Raw genomic sequence first — 24,324 nt, 5'->3', positions numbered from 1 at the left:
ATCCATACGGGTGAGTAGAATATTAATGGTTCCATTGCCTGACAGTCATCGCAAGCTGAATGGTGCAAATGAGCAACCACTTATGGGCAGAGTACTCATTTTGTATTGTTGAAACACCCAAGTCATGTTTAATGTATGCTCTAGTTCCAGGGCCTGAGCTCGCTTGTCTTGATCCTTCTCTCTCCAACATATTGAAGGGCTATTAAGGCAGGTTTAAATTCAATGAGCAAGGTGTTTTGTCATCTTAATGAAAGCAGACACATCCATGCCATGAACTCCATCAGCTGGCTCTCATGATCGAAGTCTGTGGCAAAAATCCTTCCCATTATTTGAAGTTGCATACTAAGGCCAAAAATCCGCGACTCTGGATTTGTTCTTTGGAGCAGCGATGTAGTGGAGTCATAGCACCATGACTTTTTAGCGATGAAGACATCATCTGCCACCCTAGTCAGACTTCCCTGTTCCCTCTAAGCTTTTGCTGCAATCCGCACAGCAGTGGGGAAGGGAGGATGGAGGGATTTCCCCAGAAATAATGTATTTTGGGGAGCTATTTCTCCCCTTCTCTGTGTGCACACTTTTGCGCTCAGGGCTTTTCTACATGGGGCTTTAAGACCGGACCTTTACTGAGGCTTCTGCTTCCAGATTCTTTGCGGGATTAAGATTGTCTCCTTTACATGTGTTTCTTTATCTGGGGTTTTTCTTTCTGTGCCTTTCTATATATTTCAATATACAACCACTAGGTGGCACTGCGGTATAGAGAATTTGCACAATTACACGAGAGTCTCATTCCACCATTTCTAAATAATACCACACTTTTCTCATTCTAAAAAAAGCCAAGGTAATATTTGCAAAGAATGGGAGAGGCCCTGGAGGATGACTATGTCATATAAAGGACCAACAAACTACAGTGAGTAAGCAATAACAAGCACACAATAAAAGCCTCATATAGAAAGGCTCTCAGGCTCTTTCTCTTCCCCTCCCCATCCCACCCAACCCCCACCCCAGCTTCTCTGGCCCTTTGCAGAATTGTTTTTGTAGTGCTTGTGAGGTTCTTTTATATTGTTTTATTTATGTTATGTACCCTGCCCTAGGACCATAATAATCCTTCACAATTTCCATAAAGCTCAGGCATAATTTAATTAGGCTTTTATCATTTGTGGGACAGAGGTGATGGGCATGCACTTCTTTCTGAAACAAAACTAGAATCTAAGTGCCACTACCATTACACCGCTAAAAAGATGCTAAATAAGCTCTTCCAGGAGAAAACTGCAAGACCAAAGAAAGTTCATTATGTAATGTAGCTGGATTTATTAAAAATTTAGGGGAGGGGCATGTGTACATACTGTAGAAAGCTTTTTTTATATAAGCCTTGCCAGCAAGTTACTAAATAAATTAGCACAGGCTGACTGACTTGCACCAGTTCCACATTCAGCTTCAACAGGGAAAAAAACAAACTTGCAAAAGCTAATATGTGTGTCAGCACAGATGGCTAATGAAGCATTCAGCAACAAATGGATACAATTTCACTGAAGATGCAAATATCATTTGTTTTGTTTAGTTTTAAATTAAAAAACAGAATCATTGTTTTCCCCTCTGCTGGGTTAACAATGTAATCCTATGCATATTTATTGCATGAGCAAGGTCTCGGGATCAATCCCCAACATTTCCAGCCAGGTTGGGAAAGACACCTGTCTATGGACAATTCTACATGAGGCATTTATCCCGCACCTTTACCAAAGCTTATGCTTCCAGGCTCTTTACGGGTTTAAAGTCGGCTTCTTTACACATGCTTCTTCTGGGGGCACACTTTTTCTGCCTTTCTATTTCATTAAAAAACCACTAGGTGTCACTGTGTATAGTAAAACTGCATGATTACAAGGGACTCTCATGCCACCATTTCTAAATAATACCAGACTTTCCTCATTAGCAAAAAAAAAACATTGTAAGAGTTGCAAAGGAAAAGCCATGGAGGAGGATGGTGTCATGTAAAGGACCCACAAACTACCATAAGCACCCATGAAAGCCCAGGGCCAGGCAAAGCTGGTAATAGGCCTGGGCCAGATAGGAAATGTAGGCCCCATTTCAAACTGCTCATTAAGTATTTTTAATCAGTTCTAAATACATATGAACTAGAACAATTTATTAAAAAGGTAATGGCAAGCACTTTTATTCAAGATATATATAAGACATCACTTCTTCACATTAAGGAATGCTTTACATGCTTTTCTTTGGGCAAATTCATTAACAACAACAGAAAAATCAAGCAACTTTGCCCAGTGGGACTCAGAGTAGGCCCTATCAAAATCAAAGGCCCATGCCAACTGGCCCCGCTGACCACCCCTCTGCCCAGCCCTGTGAAAGCCTCGTACAGTAAGGCTCTATTACTATAGAGCCTCTCATTACTAGAGAGGCATCACCAGACCGTTTCAGCAATACTGCGCTTGATGGACCAATGGTTGGACTTCGTCTGAGGCAGCTTCTGGTGTTCCTAGATCAGCCTTCCCCAAGCTTTTGCCCCCCAGATGTTTTGGATTACAACTCCCAACATTCCTGACCACTGGCCACGTTGGCTGGAGCTGAATGGAATTGTAGTTCAAAACTTCTGAAGTGCAACAGATTGGGAAAGGCTGGTCTAAAGCATGAACTAAAACGTTCACCTAACGGAGAGAGCATAAGGGGTTGGAATTTTGCCACGTTATGCCAGGAGAAGCAGCTTGATTTTGCAATGGACAATATGAGGCGCGAAGGAAAGGAAGGAAGTTGAGCGTGAAGCCAAGACTTCATGCCTGATCAGCAGGGTAGATGGCAACATTGTCAGAGGATACAGAGAAGTCTTGGATGTGTTGTTTGAGACAGTGATGAGCTATCCAAACAGATCCTCAGCTGGAGATGTCAATCAACTCTGTGCCGTTTTATCCATGCAGCTAATTTGTCTAACCCATTTAAGCTTACTGGACCACCAGGGATTCCCAAGGAGTCCAAGCAACTGAAAAGAGATTGTGTCACTTACCCACTTAGAGGTCTTGATTTCCTAATTTCGAAGAATTGAGTTCCTGTGTGATTGTATCTGGGGTATATTAGTTAAGGCAAAGTGACTGCAAAACGGAGATGGGGGTACAGATAAAATTCAAAAAAGAGCTTTGGCTATTGAGTGGTATAGAAATGAAATAATAATAATAATAATAATAATAATAATAATAATAAGGGTGACCATATGACCGGATTTGCCCGGATTTGTCTGGGTTTTTGATGACAAATCCGGGAGGGGGAGGGGAAATCTGGATTTTCCCAAAGAGCAGCTCTAGTGGGAATTAACAAAAATGCTTATAACTCTGTCATTTTTTAAGATAAAGACATGAAACTTGGCATGATGGTAGCTCTTAGGAAGGGCTTTAGTCATACCAAATTTGAAACAGATCCGTTCATTCATTGATTTTTTAGGATTTTTTTAAAAATTGAGGTTTTAAAATTATTATTTTTTAAATCGTCATTTTTAAAGATAAAGAGATGAAACTTGGCACCATGATTGCTCTTAACAAGGACTTTAGCTATGCCAACTTTGAAACAGATCTTTCCATCCATTGAGTTTTAGGATTTTTTTTAAAGTTTGAGGTTTTAAACATATTTTTAAAAAATGACATTTTTAAAATATAAAGGGCTGAAAGTTGGCACCATGATAGCTCTTAAGGAGAGATTTAGCCATGCCAGGTTTGAATCAGATCTGTTCATCCATTTTTTTAAGGATTTTTCTAAAAGTTCAAAGTTTTAAAATTATTGTGTTTTAAAACTGCTGGAGCCATATCCTTCAAACTCAGGTTGTCAAATGTCCTCTTTGGGGTTTTGCATATTGAGAAGTTTCAGCCCTTGGCATCAAGGGGATCTCCAGTCTTTAGGTAAACTGCCACAACACCCACCCTAATGTTAGAGTAGAGAAACTTGTGACAATTATACACAAGCTTTTTTAAAAAACTGAAATTAAAAAAAGCCAGCCATCCGGCCGGCCAGTAGCAAACCCTGTTAACAACAACAGCAGCTTGCAATGAGTGAAGATACAGTCAGAAAAGATATTTGAGAGAAGGGGAGACTGTATCACACAAAGCATAGCAAAAGCTTCAAAGTACAGCAAAACCTACAAAAGTAGGAGTGAGTGAAGTTAATTTCAGATAATTGAATCTCTCACTTGTTCTTTATTTCAGTGATTTTAACATTAAGATGCTATGTAGAACAGATTTGTCTTAAATGTGTGCTATAAAATCAGACATGTGACCAAGGCTATGTTCGGGTGGGCACGCCCCTTTGGTGCTGGACACGCCCCCTTGGGGGCCGACCATGTTGTCCTCCTTTTTGGTTTCCAAAATATGGTCACCCTAATAATAATAATAACAATAACAATAATAACAACAACAACAACTTCTAGAAATATACAGCAGATTCAAAAATAGAGTAAGGGTACAATCCTATGAATGTTTAGACAGAAAAAAAGTCCCAGCATTCTCCAGCCAGCAATGCCCTAAGTCAAGTCACAAAGACGAAGTCCTATGTGTGAAAAAAAATCTACTTAATTTTACTTCACAACTGCCCAGTCGTCACATTCTTCAAACCCTCCTATCTTTCGGGAAAGCACTTAATTACTCAAATATTGGATGATTGCCATGGCAAACTATAGTTAATACAAACCAGGAAGTAAACAAGAGAACTGGAGTCCATGAGGGGAAGTGAAAGTAGAAGGGGTGTGCATAAGCCTGAGGTATTCCCACCCACTCAACCCTGACAGTCAAACAATGGTTTAGCCATGACTTCTGAACTCTGTCAAATTGCTAAATTAGTTTCTCCACCCTCACCAATGTTAGTGTTATTCAACCCTAAGAAACTTGAACTTAGAGAATTTTATTTTCTCCCATTGACTTTATTTGGGATTTAACTGAACCCAGTGCCATTTTAATGAAACCCTCAAATTAAAAACAAACATACACATATTGGGAGGTGAGGGGAGATTGAGCAAGGACCCTTTGCTGTAGGAGAATATGTGGAGTGTGAAGTGACACAGGTTATGGGGAAGCATTTTAGATATTTTTAATACCCCTTTGGGGTCAGTTATATTCCCAGTGGTTAAGTTCAGGGTGGGCTCAAGTAGGGTGCGTACACACCCCTCCCACTGAAAAACGGAAAGATATAACTAGTTTCAAGCTAAGAAACCACAATTTGTCTCCTTTTCCTCCATCTGTGCTTTTTATTTTTTCTCGTGCTGTTCTTCCTGACTTCTTCAGACTTCTACCCAGACTCCACCATCTTGCAGGGCTCTCTCTTTCTCTCTTTCTTTCTCTCTTTCCTTTCTTTCTTTCATGTTTTGTGCTCTTCCATCCCAATTTTTTCCACCCTCACCCCACTTCAAGAAACCTTTTATGCGCCACTCATCGGTTGAGCACCTATCCAAGAAATCAATGTGCTTTTGAATTTGCCTCAAAATGTAAGAGGGTCAAACTGGCCTTTTGTGAAGACTCAGATATATCAGGCTGGGGATATATCGTTTATACTGAGCATCATCAGATGGGAGGAAAATCGTGCTTCCCTACCATCGCTTTGCCTCCTGCTTCTGTTCCACAATAGGGACGAACAGCTTCCTTTTTCTTCACACAGGGAAGAAAGAGGAAGGAAGCAATGACCGCATGGCCCATTCAGAAGCATTTTTATCATGCTGCTTCTCCTGCACACAGCAGGAAATGGCGGCAAGTTTCATTGAAGTCAAAAAGAATCGGATTTTCTGGATTTTTTTTGTGATGGAAAAATGAGCAGAAGGAGCAGGAGACGTGCAGGAGGCAGAGGGCGTCATGAAAACAACCCGCAAAAATCCATGAGAGGCCAGTAACGAGTGTGCTATAAAATACTTGTCTGATGACGCTCACTGACTGGGAAATATTCCAGACTGTTCATAGTGGTTGCATTATTAATGCCTACAGGGTGAAAATTAATCTACTGGCCATTGGAGTTCCCTCATCCACTTTTATATTCTGCCAAGAGGCAGGGGGGAGTTTATGAATCTGTCAGAAGCCACTTCTGTGATTCATTGTTCGTGACAATGTCTAACAGACTTCTCCTATAGCATAAAGAAAGACTTCATCCATGCTGGGGGCTTTGGATTCTACATGTGGCCAACTCAGTGGTTTATACTTGGTATGGTTTTCAATCACACTTTGATGTAGGAAGGCAGCTTAATACCCAGACTGGAGCAAAATGAGAACATCTGTTTCCCTTGTGGAGATGTGACATGTAAGGGAGTCAGACATCTCACCCTCCCTCCTTCCCTCCCTCCCTCCCTCCCTCCCAAAAAGAGGCAACACATCAAGTTAATTTGTCGTCGTACAACTGAGGGAATTGTCAGGAGGGTGGCGACTGCGCTCCGGATTTCAGTCAGAACCACATGGAACTCTAAAGAGCTTCACACCTTGGGTAGCTCCTTTAAAGTTCTGACTGGTCTTGTCTAAAATCAGAGTGGAGCCACCAGCCCCTACTGCCTGGTACACAGACCTCCCATCGGCACATTTCTAGTGATCTGGGGAGGGGGGGTAGTTTAAAATTGCCAATTTTAAAAAAGCTGGTCAGCTTCTTTGTTTTTCCAGATTCACTATTGCAATAGGCCTGTGGGACCCTGAACTGCACCAATTAGGTGTTGCCTGAGTTTCCATATTGAGGGGATTTGTGTTCTCACAAAAGCTGCTTATGTGTTCCTCAAGAAGCCTGCTAGACACATACTCTGCCCACTGATGCGTGTGCTGGCCACACTTCCTGGTGGCTGCATGTGAAGGAGGCTTGTGTATGTATGCACACAGGGCTCCTCCAAGAGAGCGGGGATCCTGATTGACCCAGCATTCATGCCCATGTGGAGGAACCACACATCTGTCCCCAAGGCTGCCTGGGGGTGTGCCCAGTGCACATGCTGCTATGCAGGGGAGTGGCTAGTGGGTACGACATCTCTCCTCTCGCACATGTCTACATATGTGCATATGTATAAGGGCATTTGTGTGAACAGACCCAAACTAGTCAGCCAAAACTAGGCTGACCACCATTATCCAGAGGACCTTCTCTTCTGCCACTCCCAGACTGGAATGGCCTGCCGGGAGAGATCCGCCTGCTTAATGGCCTTTCTGAATTTAAAAAAGCTATAAGGACGGATCTCTTCTAGGAGGCCTACCCAGTCGAATTTTAAAATGTCTTAAAAGATTTTAGGATTTTAATAATGTATTGGTTTTATGTTTTTAATCAGTTTTATGTATTTTATATCTTTGTATTCAATGTTGTTGCTGCCTTGATCCAGAGGGAGAGGCGGGTAAGAAATAAATATATATATTTTATATTATTATTATTATTATTATTATTATTATTATTATTATTACTATTATTGGACAGGAATAGCCCTGCAGATGGCTGGTACTAGACTAGACCAGCTAGAACAACACAGAGAGAACACTAGAGAGACAGTGTGGTATAATGGCTGGAATGTTGGACCGGGAGTCGGGAGTTCTGGGTTCTAGTCCTTGCTCGGCTATGGAAGCTCACTGGGTGACTGGGCCAGTCACTCAGCCCAGACTACCACACAGGGTTGTTGGTGTGAGGATAAAGTGGAGAGGAGGAAGATGATTCTGTATGCCGCCTTGAGTTCCTTGGAGGAAAAAAGGTGGGATATAAATGTAATAAATAAATAAACAAACAAACATGGGGGAAGATCTCCGGTATGGAGGCAGCTCCTGTGAAAGAAATATTCCATGTTAGCATGTTCAGTAATACAGGCCTGGTCAAAACAGCCTCCATCTCTGTCATCAAGTGCAGGCCCAAATTCAGATATTCTCAACTGTTTCGCAACCTTTGTGTGGACCACTGGAATAGACCTCATGAACCACCAGTGGTCTGCGGACCACAGTATGAGAACCCCTGCATAGCATATTTTACTAATGATCTATCCTGCTGTGCTATTCCATCCCATGCCATTGGGCTTTAGCCTTCTTCAGCTCAATACAGGCCACTGTGGGTTTTCAAGGATACATGCAAAAAGTTCATACAGGCCAAGGGAGCATCATCATCGTTGGAACAAGTATCTTCTGATGTGCAAATTAACACTGCAGAAGCCGGCAAATTCCCATCCCAGTGACCTTTCAAGTCAAGTTCACAGAGAACCTTTCTATCGATAGATGTTCAATCTCTCTCTCCAATTACATCCTCTTCAGTGTCAGCTAAAGCTAATTATGGGGTTCCAAAGTGCAAGTGAAGCACTCCACGCTTACAAATCTTCCCCAAGTGCTACAAATGACAGCTAGGGCACTTTTCTCCTCGTTCATTTTCTACCCTCATGTCTGTAAATTATCCCCTTCCCATCCTCCCTCCCTCATTTCCTTCCTTCCTCCATTAACAGCTCAATGGGTAGGCTTAACATAGCAGCTTTCTGTCTTTTCGGCCACCTACAATAAAATGAAAGAAAGGATACTGCAGCATCTTCATGTAATTCTGTATTGCCTGAAGCCATTCTGGGATGGTCATGGAAGTCTTGTAGTTTGGCACAGATGGCACTGAAGGCTGTGCATATGAGAAAGAGAGAGAGAGAGAGAGAGAGAGAGAGAGAGAGAGAGAGAGAGAGAGAGAGAAATGCTGAGAGAGAGAGGCCATTGCTTTGAGGTAAGGCAACCCAGAAGATTTTATTCCGGCAGAGGAAAAGAGCTGAACTCATCTCAGCAATGCCACGATGGCTGTCTTCTGCTCACACAAAGCCCCATCCTATGCTTACTCAGAAGGGATTCTCGAGGCACGTACAGAAGGTAGCAGCCATAGCAATATACACCGCCAATGCCTGAAAAGAAGAACCGACTTCTTGAAGGTCAGCTTTGTCTTCATTGATTCTGGCCTCAAGCCAGCACTGCTGAATCAAGTCAGGGTTTTATAGTCAGGCATCGCAACCCACAGAAGACAGTTTTCCATCGCTCAGCACCACTATTCCTAGCCCTGGTCCTTCCCCTGGAACATTTTCCACAGCTGTTTCTGCAATGGTAGAAGGGAGCTCATTATAGTATCACATGTCACTCACTACTCCATGCTGGCAATTTGACAAATGGACATGGACACATGCAATGGGCGCATTAAACAACTGAACCTTTGGCATATGTGGCAGGAGACAGTAGCCAGATGCTAGGTGTCTGAAGTAAAAAAAAAAAAAAAAGCAAGCTTCCTAGACAACTTTGGTATGAAGATCTTGGGAAAGGGAGAAGGGAAGCTTGTTTAAGAACAATGTTTGGTTGTTGTTTATTTATTTATTACATTTATATACTGCCCATAGCCGAAGCTTTCTGGGCGGTTTACAAAAGTTAAAAACAGTAAACATTTAAAAAAATATACAAAATTTAAAACCATCAAAAACATAAAAATAACAGTATCCATTTAAAAACAAAAGTTCTGGGGTCCGTTAAAAAATTATTAAGCGTTGTTAAATGCTGTTAAATGCCTGGGAGAAGAGAAAAGTTGTGACCTGGTGCCTGAAAGATAACAGTGTTGATTGTCATTTTACAAATGATCAGAGCTAGAAAAAATATCTAGGCACCTGTTAGTACAGATTCTTAACAATTTGATGGTGGCACACAAGAACTGAGCATCTCCGCAGCTCTAGAAACAACTTATTCCTAAAAAATGTGGTACTAGCTTCCAAAAAAAATAATTATGTGCCCAGCGATTTTGATGCACTACTAATGTATTCAGAATGGTCACATGGACCTCAAGTATGTCACTGTGGGATACAAGTGTGATAAATAATAAAATCAATACTACCGCTCTCCAAAAATCTTTCATGCAACATCTTGAATCAACATTTACACAACATGTGTTAAGATATAAACCAGCCCTCCCCAACCCGGTACCCCTCTAGATGTGTTAGATCACAACTTCTATCATTCCCAAACAGCATGGCCATTAGCTACACTGCCGCGGGGATTATGGGAGTTGTAGTCTAACACATCTGGAAGATACCAGGTAGCGGAAGACTGCTCATTAATAGCCTCCTCCAACCTGGTGCCCTCCAGGTGTTTTGGACGTTCAGAAATGCTAGTTCTTGTAGCCCAAAACACCTGGAGGGCACAAGGCTGAGGGAGGCCACTCTACAACAACACAAGGCTTCAGAAGTTTTGTCAGGTCAGAGCAAAGCGACCGCAGCAGTAGAACTCAGACATGGAGGCATACAGGGATCTAATGCAGGTGACACCTCCCCCCCCCCTTTACCCCTCACCAAGGTCACCTTTGCGACCTCAGAGGGAGGCAGCCAGTGTGGTTCTCTCCATGACAGTTGCAGGGTGAAAGGGAGTGTGGATTCTTGGGTCTGAGGTTGGGGCGTTATCTCCAAAAAAATCCTATCGAATCAAAAAAATCCTAGGCCCCCCTCCACAGATTCTGTTTAGGGGGCAAAGGATTGCTCCCTTATTTTATTTATTTAAATAAAATAAATAAAAGCCTTCCCAAGGTGGCTTACACAATCAATTTACATACATTAAAAAAATCCATAAAATAGAAAACAAACACACAAACAAATTTAAGAAAATCAGCAAACACCAGCAATAAAACATATTTATTTATTTAGTTAGTTATTACATTTCTATACCGCCCAATAGCTGGAGCTCTCTGGGCGGCTCACAAAAATTAAAAACATTTTAGATACTAGATAGGACTAAAATCTGAAAATCCAGAAAAGTCCAAGAAAACGTAATCTGGGAAAAGCCAGAGAAAACTAATAAATCTTCAGGGCCTTCCTAAACACTTGCAATGTTGGGGCCTGACCCCTAATAACAACCCATTCCATAGGTGCAGAATAGCATATTTTGTTGATATTTTTTTTTTTTTTTGTTATTTTATCGTTTTAAGCTGTGGAGGATGGTGTCTCCACTGTCAGTGAGGTAGCGAATCCGCTCTGGGTTTCAGTCAGAACTCTAAAGGAGCTCTCCAAGATGTGACTGAAACCTGGAGCAAGTTCACCACCCCATTGACATCGCAGCCATCAGCCTTCACTGCTAAGGCAGGTCACGAAAACTGCTGCCTGCTTAGACAGATGACATTCTTGTCTACAACTGCTAAAATCCAGGGGTACTTAAAGAAGAAATCCTTCTCAAGTCTCCCCAGGATTTAGACTTGCAAACATAACAGGTGGTATCTCTGGACGGCTTCCATCATCGCAAGGGGTTCCATCGCTCCCTTGCCAGCTGTTTCATGCATCAGCCTAGACGGTCCAGCCACAAGTCATACGGTGCCAAATTAGAATTCAGTGTGGAAAGCAGGGGGAGGGCACAATGGGGGCAGCATCTGCTCTGACAGCTTGCAACACCACTGAGGTGTACGGATGCACATTGAAACCCAAATCCTTATTCCTTGCTGGCCAAGAGGAAACCTAATCTAATGTGTGCTTCGCCTCTGACACTCTAATAAGAAAACTGGTGCTAATTACAGACTTCATTCAGTTGGCATCGGCCAAATTTCCACACGTTGCAATTTAGCATTTATTTCAAATAAGGCCATTCGTAAGGATTCAGTTCAGCAGCTGATCAATTAAAATGGATGGACTGGAAAGAGGGTTGCCAACAGGCCGTGCTCCTGCACCTCATAGAATGACAGGATGATGGAGATCTCAAAGATCATCTAGTCCTTCTGCCACCCTCCTCCCAATGTAAGAAACGCACTATTACAGCATCTTTGATAGGTGGTTCTTCAGCCTCCTCTAATGAAGAGAGTTCACCACTTTTCAAAGCAGTCTATGCCCTTGGTGATCAGGTCATACCATCAGAAGGTTGGTCCTAATGTTTAATTCAAATCTCCTTTCCTGTAATTTTTTGAGCCCACTGATTCAGGTCCAATTCTGTGGGCCAACAGAAAACGAAGTTGCTCTGCCCTCTACGTATCAGCCCATCAAATATTGCCTGTTAATCATCTCTTCTTCAGCGCATACTCACGATCTTATGCCCACCTCCTTCAACCGTTTTTTCCCCTCACCATCTTTTCGCATCCTTCAGACACATTCTAATTTGCCAATATCCATCTTTAAACTGTGATGTGTGATGCCCAGAACTGGATATGGTACTCCAAGTGAACTTGATCTGCATACATGCAGAGCTGTTCATACTTATGTCCATGGTACTAAAAGCTTCACTCACTTATGTCTGCTGGCACAGGCACAAGAGCAAGCCAGGCCATTTTCCCTGCCAAACCGCTGCTACTGTACCGCTTGCCATTTCATCACAGCGCAAGAACTGTTAGCAGATAACTGCAAACTTTCACAACTGTTCCTGGAAGCAAACAGCAAGACTCGACATTTTCAAATGGGTGGAAAGCAATTCGCTGCTCAAAATAAGCGCTTTGTATGGAAATACCCAGATGAGTGCGGACCTGTTACCACCTTGGGTCTCAACTCTTAATACGCAACTAAAAGTATTTCCCCCAAGGAAAAACATGAGCAGCTGTTGGGCTACATTTAGAGAGGTCTCAAGGGCCTGCTAAAGCAAGGATAATGAGAGCTGGGAGTATTCTAGCACCCCAGACGTGCACAGAATTTGGTATCCAGAGATATTTGGTTTCAACTCTGTCTTTTTTTTTCTTTTTAAGTGTAACTTTCTAGTCCTCATGACTGTACAGAAAAAGCCTAGAAACATGTGGGCAGCTTACAAAATCTCAGAAGGCATCAGATCAAGTTCTCAGTGGGTACTGGACAAAATGTTTGGCTTTTACCTTCACCCCATTCCTATGCCTGTCCTTCATTCCAGTTATTCTTTTTCCTACAAAAGAGAACAATCCCCAATTCTTTGAAACCGTCAATCCGGAAAGCAGAAATGATCACGCAGCAAGCAAATAATGGCAAGGAGCTCGATTCACCCATTCTGGCTAGAAACTGGTGTCCTCCAGAAGTTTTGGATCACAACTCCCATAATCCCTGGCCACAGATTTATGCAAGTTGTAGCCAAAATATCTTCCCTGGGTTAGGGAAGTCCGGCTAGAGTATTAGTGGGGGGAGGGGCTTAGGCACAGAATAAGGACTTGGAGGCAGAAAGCGGTGGACACAACTTACTTTTGCAAGGAGGGTCGCATTCCTGATGGTCTGTACCATCTCTCTGCCAGAAGGATGCACCTTCGCCACATGCCCCCACATCCTTTCCCAGGTCTGCCCATCGATGGGAAAGCCACTCTTGTTGACGAAGAACGCCACCCCTCCGTCTTTGTCCTCCTCTTCCGAGCCCCCGTTGTTGGCGATATGGACCGGCCGAGCATGGGAGCTCCTGGAACGCCCCCCTTTGTCTCCTTTGGGGTGGGGGTTGCGGGAAGCATTGGAGCCGGATCCCGTCATCGTGAGCTCCAAAAAGGAACCAGCGGTCCGGAGCAGAGCGGGAAAGGCAGACAGTTCAACACCCCAGCAGGGTCACCCTCTCCATCACCCGCCTCCCTCCCTCCCTCCCTCCCTCCTGCCAAAAGAATCAGGCCAACATGAAGTTGCTTGCTAGCAGTAGACAAGGAGGAGGTCACTGGCGGGGCTCCCCTCGTACAGGCAGAATCTAAAAAGACAGCCGAGAATGGAAGGCAACACGTGTGTCAGCCGGAGAAGGTTCGCATCACAGAGAAGCTAGACAAAACATTCGGTTTCCCACCTGCTCTCTCCGGGGCCCTTGTAGAGCTAAGGGAGCTGACTCAAGCAGACACGCGTCAGACGCCCCACCGCCCCCAACACACACACACACACACACACATGCACACGCTTCTGTTGTCAGCGGGAACCAGCGAACAATAGAAGGGCAATGCTCAAAGCCGGCGCTTCTCCCATTCACCTGCCAGACAAAAAGAATGGGGGGGAGGGCCAGGAATCCCCCTCTCTTCTTCAGGATCCCCCGGGGCTCTCTTTCGCCAGCGGGTGACAGCAGCCAAGAGAGATAGATCCTTTCTCGGGGTCTAAGCAAGAATTAATACCCCCTCTGAGAAGTGTCGCCGAAAAGAGATCGAGAGCCCGCTGTCGGATCCCTCGCTTCCCGTGCCATCGTCCCGGGTTCACATCAATCTGCCTGCCGCGCTGCCGGATTCCGCTAGATCTCTGTGCCTAGGACCCGGTTCGGCTTTTGGAATTTGGGTGGGGGTGGGGGTCGGACCGAGAGGCAAAAACGCAGGAGCACATACACAAAGAGCTCCGGTCTTGAGCGGGGAGGGGGTCCTGCCTCGGCTCGCTACGCGCACCCCGCCTCCATTGGTCCCGATCCTCGCTCTTCTGGGGCTGACAGCACGACGCAGCTCGGCAACGGGCTGGCATGCGGCAAACGGGCTGGGGCGAGTGGGAACCATGCGGTCTCCCACGCCGAGGGCCCGATCCCAGGAGACGAGAGGCCGGGGCGAGTGGGGATTTGGAAGGCGCGCGTGTGGCGGGGAGGAAGGGGGGGTCCGCCTGTTCCCCCTCCCGCAAGCCTTCCTTCCACGGAGACGGCTTCTCCCCCACCGACCCACCCCCCGGGACCCCACCCATCCGCTGCTCCTTGCGCCGCCGCCGCCGCCAGCCTCACCTGGTCGCGTCGAGATTCATTGCACCGGAGTCTCTCCGGGCGGCTGCGGCTGATGCTGCCGCTGCGGCTGCCTCGCTCGCCTTCCTCGCCTTAGTCCATGTTCCATGATCAAGCGTTACTCTCTGACATGTAACCATGTTACCCGGCAGCCGCCGACGTTCCGAGCGTCCCCATTGGGCGCCGCAACAAAGAAGGGCGGTCCTAAGGGGGCGGCGGAGGGGCTCGCGGAGGCGTTGCGGGCCTATGATTGGCCGCCGGTTCGCCAGTCGCGCAAGGCCAGCCCGGGAAATCTGATCGCTGGGCTGCAGAAAAGCTCCTCAATCATTTTTACGGGAGCGTCGGGCTTGAGGCTTGTCGGGTGTCCAACGCGAATCTCACCAAAGTCCCATTCATTTCAGTGGGTCTACTCGTGAGTAGGACTAACGTGGGATGCGCTTGGGCAGCGGGGTTCGTCTTCTCCCCATGCCAATGGTGGGTGGTGGCTCCGATTTCGGTGGGGCGGTGAATCCACACTGGGTTTCAGTCAGAACCAGCCAGAACTCTGGTGGCGCTATGGAGGTGCTGGGCCTATTTTGGGGATACGGTTAAGCAGCTTAGATAGCTCCTTTAGAGTTTTGGCTGTTTCTGACTGAAACCCAGAGTAGATTCATAGACCCACCAAAATCAGAGCCATCAGCTCCGACCAGTTGACTGTCGATAAAAGATGTGGCGAAATGGATAGATGATGCACGGTATATTAATAATAATACAAACCATCCCAGTTTCTCACTGGCATTCTACTTACTGCTTGCTCAGATTACGGCCTGATCTCATGGCCTGGTGATGATGAAAGGAGGGTGTGCGGCTCAGGAGAGGGCGCCTGCTTTGCGCGCAGAAGGCCCCAGGTTCGATCCCCGGCATCTCCAGGTTGGGCTAGGAAACAAACTTGCCTGAAACCTTGGAGAGCCGCTGCCAGTCAGTGTCAACAATACTGGGCTAGATGGTCTGACTCAGTATACGGCAGCTTCCTATGCTCCTTATGACATGGCATGTCCATGTCATTGTGAAATAAATAATTACAGTTAATTATACATAAATAACAAGCACTAAAATTGACTTTTTATGTTTTGACAACAGCTATGGCATATGCTGGTAGTTTATATTATTATTATTATTATTATTATTATTATTATTATTATTATTATTATTATTATCAAACTGATTTAGACTGCAGTCACTCACTACCTGGGAATAAGACCCACTGAACTCCATAGAGCTTACTTCTGAGTAGACATTGTGAAGGAGAACAGATAGCCAGAGGGTAGTTTTAGTTTGGTATTATTATGCACAAATTCTAAATGACAGAGCCTGTTTGGTATTATTATGCACACATTCTAAATGACAAACAGCCTTGGCACCAAGAAGACATCTACTTCATGGCATTATCTACTTCAATGCCATGAGTCATCTCAGAGGCCGAGGAAGGAGGGGGGGAGGGCAAGGCGAAACAGGAGGAAAAGTATATAGTTGGGGCCCCTCCCAAACTCCTGGCCTTGTCTTTGCCAAAGGATGTGGAGAGAACCATGGGAGGGGGGGGGCAAGGCCCTGCTGATGAGTGAGTAGTCACAGTTAAGATGTTATTGTTTTATCCATTACTGGGTTTTTATGCTATGCATGTTTCAAGTCACTTTTAGTTATTCTTCCCATGTATCTACCCTACCTTTAATCTTACTAAAGTCTTCTACCTCACAGTTCGGGAGCCCTTTTTGTCTTGGCTTGGGTCACGGAAAGACTTTTACAGACATGACTAGGATAGCACTGTAATGCTGCAATCCTTTGAACACTTACCTGGGAGAAAGCCCCATGGTTCACAGTTCAGCACAGTAAACGTGCATAGGTTCACACTCTTAAGTGTACAAAGCACACTCACAACAGACCTGTGAGAGATAGTTGAGATATGAGCAGAATACCTTTTTAATATTATAGTCCAGCCCTGGAATATTTATAATAGTAATAAAGAGAAAGTGCCTGTGTGTGGGAGTAACATTGAGTAGTAACAAAAGCCTACCCCACACATCTGTAATAGGGATGGGGCGCTAGATGTCTAGGCAAACATGAGTCTCCATGTGATAAATTACATGTATTTTCCTCTGTACTGTATAGACTTGACCTATATATAATAAAAAGCCTTGACTAAGCATAGCTTCCCAATGTACTTATTTGCAGCATAATCTATGCAGGTATGTCAAACACCTGACAATCTACATGTGTCTATTTCATACTACTTCCTGCATACATTGTGAATTCAGGCTACACCCTTGGCAGGGGGTGGGGTGGGGTGGGGGGACAGCCAAAGGTGTTTCTGGAAGGTATATCAGCAGATCTGAATGGATGTTGAATTCTTACAATGTACAGCAAGAATGAAAGATGGAAACATTACAAAAAATAAGATAACAGCATATATCTTCTCTCTCATATGCTAGTCTTTGAGGTCCTAATCTAACTCCAGTGCTTCATTTCTAAAATGAAACACACCAGGACTTAATAGTGTCTTGCAACTACACCTTCTGCCTTTGAATCCTACCCCCAACCCCATCTGAGATATGTGGGAGCAGTTTTATTTGAAAGCCTCAGTGAAAAATGGTTGCTTTAGCATCTGACTATAATCTTAAAATGTGCATGCTAAGATGTAAAATTCCTGTAAAGTAGCCCAGTTGTATTTGCTTTTGCTTCTAGCTGATGGACAGTGGCATAATCTAGGGTTTAGGGAAGTCCCATTATAGGGATCAGTGGATTTGATCTGTTAGACCTCAGATTCCCTTTTCATCTAGGCCAGATGGCAGATGGGAATGATGTAAAAAAATGAACCATAAATGGTAAAATGTATGAGCATGTCAAGAATGAAGGCGATTATTTTTACCCTAACATTTCACGGCTTCAAAGTTCTTTTTACATACTACCTAATAGCCTTATTCAAGGCTGTTCATTTAGGCATTTCTGTGGTCCTCAAGTTACCAACTGCATTCCAGGGGATTACAAATCTTACAAACGACAGATATGCCCATCTGTCGAAGACATCACATCTAGGAAAACCTTTAAAAAAGAGAGATGATGATGATGATGATGATGATGATGATGAGAGAATGTGAGCAGTTGAAATCTTGATGTAAGATTTTGAAACCACTTTTGGTTCATCACACCAAAATCCCCCCCCCCCAAATAGAGTCAATTTTGGTGACATCACCACATATGGTGGTAACGGCAGTTTCTCAGCTCCAGCTATTTCTGGATGAAATGGATTATCTAGATCTATTTCAATCTGGCTTTAGGGCTGGTTTTGGGACTGAGAAGGCCTTGGTCACCTTGGAGGATGGCCTACACCAGGAACTGGATAAAGGGGAGTGTGACTCTGTTGGTTCTGCTGGATCTTTCAGCGGCTTTTGATACCATTGACCATGGTATCCTACTGGGCCAGCGTACGGAGCTGCAGCTTGTGGGCATAGTGTTATAAGGCATTGGTCCTTGCTGGGAGGCCGATTTCAGAAATTTTTAATGGGAGACTCCTGTTTGACCCTTGGTGTTCTCTTTTGTCCCCCATGCTGTTTCACATCTACATTAGCCTTTATAAATGTATACGTATACGTGCAAATTTAGAAATAATAACTGTAATTTAAATAGAAATGCAATACATCTTCACATAGTCCAGAAGATTCACCAGAACCAGATCTACACCTTGTGTCAGATTGATATGATGGTAACATTATATCCCTCTTACACATTTATACCTCATAGAGGACACAATGATATCTGTTGCAGTATGTTGGATAATACAGAATAAAAAGCAAGAAATAACACTGGAAAAGCACTATACAGAATGCATAGTGTACCCCAACGGTTATCAGTGCACTTCAATACCAATACAAAGGACTAGTATAGAACTAGTCCAGGTGTGCCTGCCTGTTCAGTCTGTTGCCTAGTGCTAATTGTCGATGGGCAACTGCAAGGCCTCCACTTTCTCTCCTTATGCGTCTTTTACTTTAAACCAGATAGCCCATCAAATAGAGGGCACCTTCAAACAGTCCTCTGCCAGCTCTCCAAAACCGAGGACTGACCTTTGTAAAGTAGGACACCTAGCCACAGCAATCCCTGGAGGAGCCAAGCAGTTCTCCCACTCTCATCTGCAAAGACCTCGCTTACAATTCCTCTTGGTATGGAATTGCTTATCCAATTCTGTCATTCGCACAAGCACCACAGAGACCATGGAGGTATTGTTTGAGCAGCTCAAGGAAGCCGGCCGTGTGGGTTTGCGATGGCCGTTCCGTCTTCGGTTCCAGCAGAAAGAGGCATTCAGGAAGGGGGATGGCTGTGAACAAAGGTCCTTCTCTTTGCTGTGAATTTGCTACCCTGTGAAGGATTGTCAGCCCTGTTCACTCTTGGCTTCTGGATGTGCTGACAACGAATGAAAACGCAGATATTTTGTCACTGAATTTCCTGACACCATGTGTCAGCATCCCTGGTTCCCTGAACTGAAAATGTCTCTCCTAAGGGGTGCTGGAACCTCTTTCAGCTTGAAGGGCTGGATTCAATTTCAGAGAAGCACCCCGGGGACGCATTTCAGTGGTGTCTGGGGCCAAACGCAAGAGACCAAAAATACAACAAACAAACAAAAACAACCAACATGCTTAAAGCTCTTATTGCTGGTAACTAAGAGTTTTTTCATACAAGTGATTTATAGTACGCTCTTGACTGGCCACTTACGGATGTCCGTGGGTCATTTTGATGATGATGAGTTCCTTCTGCACGTCTCCCACTCCTTCCACCATTTCTTTCATCATAAAATAATCCTCAGTAAACGTGACTTTTCTAGGCTGTAGTGATATTTGCAGCTATTTCCTGCCATGTGCAGGAGACGTTTCGCTATAAAACGGCCACTAGAGGATGCTGTCCCACTATACTGAATGGGCCACGTGGTTGCTGCTTTCTTCCCCAAGGGATTTCACTCAAAGCAAGAGCGCCGGTAAGGAAACGTGATTTTCCCCCGTCTGAAAACCCTCTAAGCCTTAGAAGAGGGATCTTGGCATTTTACAATCCAGGAAAAAACTGCCCCCAAAGCAGGAAATCACCTAATGATCAGTAGGTAGTCAGCAAAAGGGGTGTGGCCATTTGGGAACCAGAGAGGGCCACATTAGGATCCCAGGCGGGCTGGACAGAGAACCAACCTGAAAATGTTTTCATGGGAACTCCAAGTCCCATCAATCTGCTGCTACAGTTCTTCTCCTCCCACCGGCTCTTTCCCACTAATGCTCTGCTCAAACTCCTCATTAAGGAGAACTTACTGAAGAAGTGAAAGTGTCGAAGCAGCAGCAAGCATTTCATTAGCAACTCCCATCCAAGCACTTTGTAAACATTCATTAAACTTCACCCTGGTTATTAGTGTTTATGCACTGGGTGAGTCAAAGATGCAAAGCTCCGTGTAATATCATTAGAGCCGCTGAAACTCTTAATGTGCGAGCTAATAGGTGTCTTGTGGTTTATGCGTGTACACCCGGTTTATTAAATGCTTGCTCTCGGCCTCAGCCTCAAAACTAATCTGAGGGTGTGCTCATGTCTCGGAGTGCACTGTAGGAACCAAAGAGAATAAAGGGGTGCAACATGAGTGTATCGTGAGTAATGAAATTAGGTGAAGTGCTTCAAGGTTTAGTAAGGGAACAGGAAGTGCTGGGACAGGAAGCCAGTGGGAGGAGCTTGCAGATTCTGTAGCAGGCCTACACAGACTGATTGGGCATGCCTATAACTGAATAAAGGCCTTTCCTCTAATCTAAAGCCTGCCAGGGATTTATGCGAATGAAACATAGCGGTTGTGGTGGGGTTACTTAGTGTCAGGTTGCATTTCCCTGCTGTGTGCATGATGTTCTTTTTGCACATTATCAGGGAGCAGCTGCTCTGGCTAATTGTTATGCTGCAATCTAATTTATGCTGGGGGAATCACATTGCATGATGCTTCGCTGTCCCCAGTTGAAATCTCACAGGTTGCTTTTGGGATTGGCAGGCAGTTTGAACCTTCTGGATTGGTCAGGTGTGGTATAAGTAGTGTTTGGTCAACAGAACAGTTGCAGCACAACTAGGTACCAACCTCAGGACCTGTGGGCAGCAGAGGGACATGCACTTATGTTATAATAATATCCACATACGATGCATTCCACACTGAAAGGCATTTGAAGCATCATCCGTGACTGCCCCCACAAAGACATGAAATGGTAGCACAACCTGATTTTCTGTTTGGCGTCAGTCTGGTCCAGGGAATATAGTTCTGTTTTCCATCTAGAAAGTGGGTATAATTATGACCTGCTTTGTAGGGTTGTTGTAAATGCAAGATAAAGTCTGTAAAGAACATAGCACATCGTATAATGTATAATGGAATTATATTTTTCATCTTAAATGGCTTGAGAGTGGGATTTTGTTTTTTAAAGTGCATGTTTTGCTGTCCCTGTGTGGCCAACATTCTGAGACGTATTGATTTTTATTTATTTAATTAATTAATTCAGATACTGCCTAACTGGCAAATGCCCTCCGGGTGGTTTACAATCCTAAAAATGAAAAATGCCAAAACAGCAACCAAACCAATAAAGACAGTAATGAAAATATCAAAATAATAAAATACTTTTAACATTAAAAAATATTAAAGAGCCAGCCGTAAAGTTAGTAATCGAAGCAACAGATTAAAGATTAAATGGCCTGCTGTCACAGGAAGGTCGTAACCTGGCATCTAAAATTATACAGTGATGCACTTTAGTTGCTGGATGCAGAGGGGTTTGCGCTATACAACACAACAGCCTCATAGCTCTCTCAAGTAGATCTAATCCACATGTGGAAAACTCTTTCCACATGCAAATAGCTGTGGGTCTGGGGGACAAAAAGGGTCTGCTGCCACCTGCTGTATAAATCTCCATCATTCCCATTCCGTTGCCTCAATTTGCTCCATCTGGGGAAAGCCGCAACATGTGGAATGGCTACTGAGGCCAGACCTATCACCTGTATGATCAGCCATGGCATGAGCCTCCCAGGTGATGCCCAAGATGAATGTTTCTCGCCCTGCTCCCCTACAAATAGACCAGCCCTGACTGGCAGATAAGGCTGAGGGGCTGAGTTTTGCTCTGCACTAATGAGCTACCTACGAAAACCTGCTGTTCCCAGGAGTTAAACTTTCTAGTATGGGTATGCACGGACCCCCCGCTCTGCCCCGCGGGCCGATCCAAAAATTTTGGATTGGCCTGCTCCGCTCCACGCCGTTCCGCCCATACTCCGCTCCTCTTTGCTGCGGAGCTCCGGCTCCGAATTGGAGCTCCACAGTGGAGGGGAGTGGTGCCAGGTAAGGCCGGGAGAGGAGGGCGGGGGGGTTACCGGGCCCTGCAGCCGTCGCCGCCCAAGGGGGAGGGGGGCCTTACCTGCCTCCGTCCATGGTCCGTCGGCTTCTTCAATTGAGCCCGCGGTTCAGCCAGGAAGTCTGGGCCACAAGTGCAGCCTAGACTTCCTGGTTGAACCGCGGGCTCAATTGAAGAAGCCGAGGGACCGCGGGCGGAGGCAGGCAAGGGAGAGGAGGGGGGGTTACCAGGCCCTGCCGCTGTCGCCGCATGGGCGACAGCGGCAGGGCCCGGTAAACCCCACTTACCTTTCCAGCGGAGCTCCGGATCGAGGCGAAGGATCCGCCTTCACCCCGATCCTCTTCGCCACGCTCTGCCGGCGAAGCACCCCGCTCCACTTCTAATTCGCCGGTCTGATTAGAAGCGGAGCACATCCCTACTTTCTAGTCCTCATGATTAAGGCGGAAATCATGAAACCATATAGACATGAAGACCAAGTCTACATGACAGCCAAAATTGGCAGCCACCTGGAGTGACACAACTGAAGACATCCCATGCCAGGGGGCATGCATTAGTCTGGATTTTTTATATCACTCCTGGCATTGGATTGAATCCTACAATCGTCCATAACATAATGTGGGGGTCTGGGGCACTCTTGTTTTGTGTAGGGACACCTTTCCTTTGTCCCTTGCTCCCAGTCCTTCCTTTTATCTTTCCTGAATCTCCCATTAATCAGCTCTATGGGATGACCCTGGGTTCTAGTATTATGGGAAATGTCTCCGTATCCACGTTCCTTTGGTTGTAGATTGTGCTGTTGGGAATTCTGGAAAGAGGCTCTATAACACAAGCAAAAGAGAAGTTAGTAATGTACTTGCATTCCTAATACGATTTTTGTGAGTGTGGAAAACTATTATTTATAAATTACCTGGAATATTGAATGTTATAGGTTAGCCTTCCCTAACCTGGCACCTACAGTTATCCATGCTCTGATAACCTCTCGTTTGGATTACTGCAATGCGTTATACGTGGGGCTGCCTTTGAAAACGGTCTGGAAACTTCAGCTGGTACAAAACAGGGCAGCACAGTTACTAACAGGGACTGGCCAATGAGACCACATCACACCAGTCCTTTTACAACTTCATTGGCTGCCAGTCCAGGTCCGGGCCCGATTCAAAGTACTGCTACTAACATACAAAGCCCTAAGCGGCTTGGGGCCAGGTTATTTGAAGGAATGCCTCCTCCTATATGTACCTGCCCGGACATTGAGATCATCCACAGGGGTCCTTCTCCAAGAGCCCCTGCCAAAGGAAGTGAGGCAGGTGGCTACTAGGAGGAGGGCTTTCTTTGCTGTGGCACCCCGGCTGTGGAACAAGCACCCCAGAGAGGTCTGCCTGGCACCTACACTGTATTCTTTTTGTTGCCAACTAAAGACCTTTTTATTTTCTCAGTATTTTAACACCTAATTTAAATTAAATTTAAATTTTTCTGTTTTAATACTGTATTTTAATCCTATATCAATTTCTGCTGGTTTTATCCTGGTTGTGCTTTTTATATTGTATTTTGTATTTGGGGTTTTAGATTGTTGGTTGTTTTATGTTCCTCATGGTTTTAATTTTTGTGAACTGCCCAGAGAGCTTCGGCTATTGGGCAGTATAGAAATGTAATAAATAAATAAAATAAAAATATTGGACTACAAGTGTTATCATCCCCAGCCATCATGTGCTGCAGCTGTGCTGGCTGTGGGTGATGGGATTTGTAGTCCAACACATCTGAAGGGCACCAGGTTGGGATAGGCCATTATGCTCATAATATTCATAGTCACATTGGTTTCCCTTTCCCTTTTGTTATAAGTCCATTTACCTAAATATGTATAGTTGCATATATTATCTGTGTCTAATTTTTTTCATTTTTGTACTTTACTTTACCCTAATAGTAATAATAAAATTCAAGAACTGTATGTTGATCCTTGATAGAAGCCAGAGTTCTCCCAGCAAGTGGAGGCTGGTGGCTCCGATATCAGTGGGATGGTGAATCCACCTCAGGTTTCAGTCAAAACCAGTCAGAACTTTAAAGGAGCTATCTAAGGTATGAAGCACCTTGGATAGCCACTTTAGAGTTCTGACTGAACCCCGGAGCATTGTTTACCACCCCGCTGACATCAGAGCTACCAGCCTCCATGGCTACCAACTTGAGTCAGGCAAGGAAATACTGAGGAGTGTGGACATAGAATTAAGGGAGAGGATGCTTCTGAGACCATGCCCTGCACTTGACCCTTTTCACATCCACTTCCAGTTTTCCCCAAGCTGTTCCAGCCACCTAATTCAGAAAAATAATAGAAGGGAGAGAAAAGGCCTTTTGTTGTTACTGTTGTTAAACAATTAGGAGTCAGAAACCTTTGTGGATCTAATGCAAATAAGGTGGCCACTTAGGCCTCATCA

General features: G+C 44.8%; 1 protein-coding gene across 1 annotated transcript in view; it reads right to left on the bottom strand.

Annotated features, from left to right (window-relative positions):
* VASH2 (vasohibin 2) overlaps positions 1-13,452 on the bottom strand; it is a 42,853-nt gene extending 29,401 nt beyond the window's left edge. The window contains exons 1-3 of the mRNA XM_063125574.1: positions 13,076-13,452; positions 8,477-8,565; positions 3,011-3,067 (exon numbers count right to left, since the gene is read on the bottom strand). Coding sequence (XP_062981644.1) covers positions 3,011-3,067; positions 8,477-8,565; positions 13,076-13,351 — 422 coding nt within the window. The 5' untranslated portion in view covers positions 13,352-13,452. The remainder of the gene's footprint in view (positions 1-3,010; positions 3,068-8,476; positions 8,566-13,075) is intronic.
* Positions 13,453-24,324: the final 10,872 nt, after the last annotated feature.

Source organism: Elgaria multicarinata, chromosome 4, assembly GCF_023053635.1.
Source record: "Elgaria multicarinata webbii isolate HBS135686 ecotype San Diego chromosome 4, rElgMul1.1.pri, whole genome shotgun sequence".
NCBI classification, from domain to species: Eukaryota; Metazoa; Chordata; class Lepidosauria; order Squamata; family Anguidae; genus Elgaria; species Elgaria multicarinata.
The sequence above is the reverse complement of the archived record's forward strand: the minus strand, read 5'-3'. Positions and strand labels throughout refer to the sequence as shown.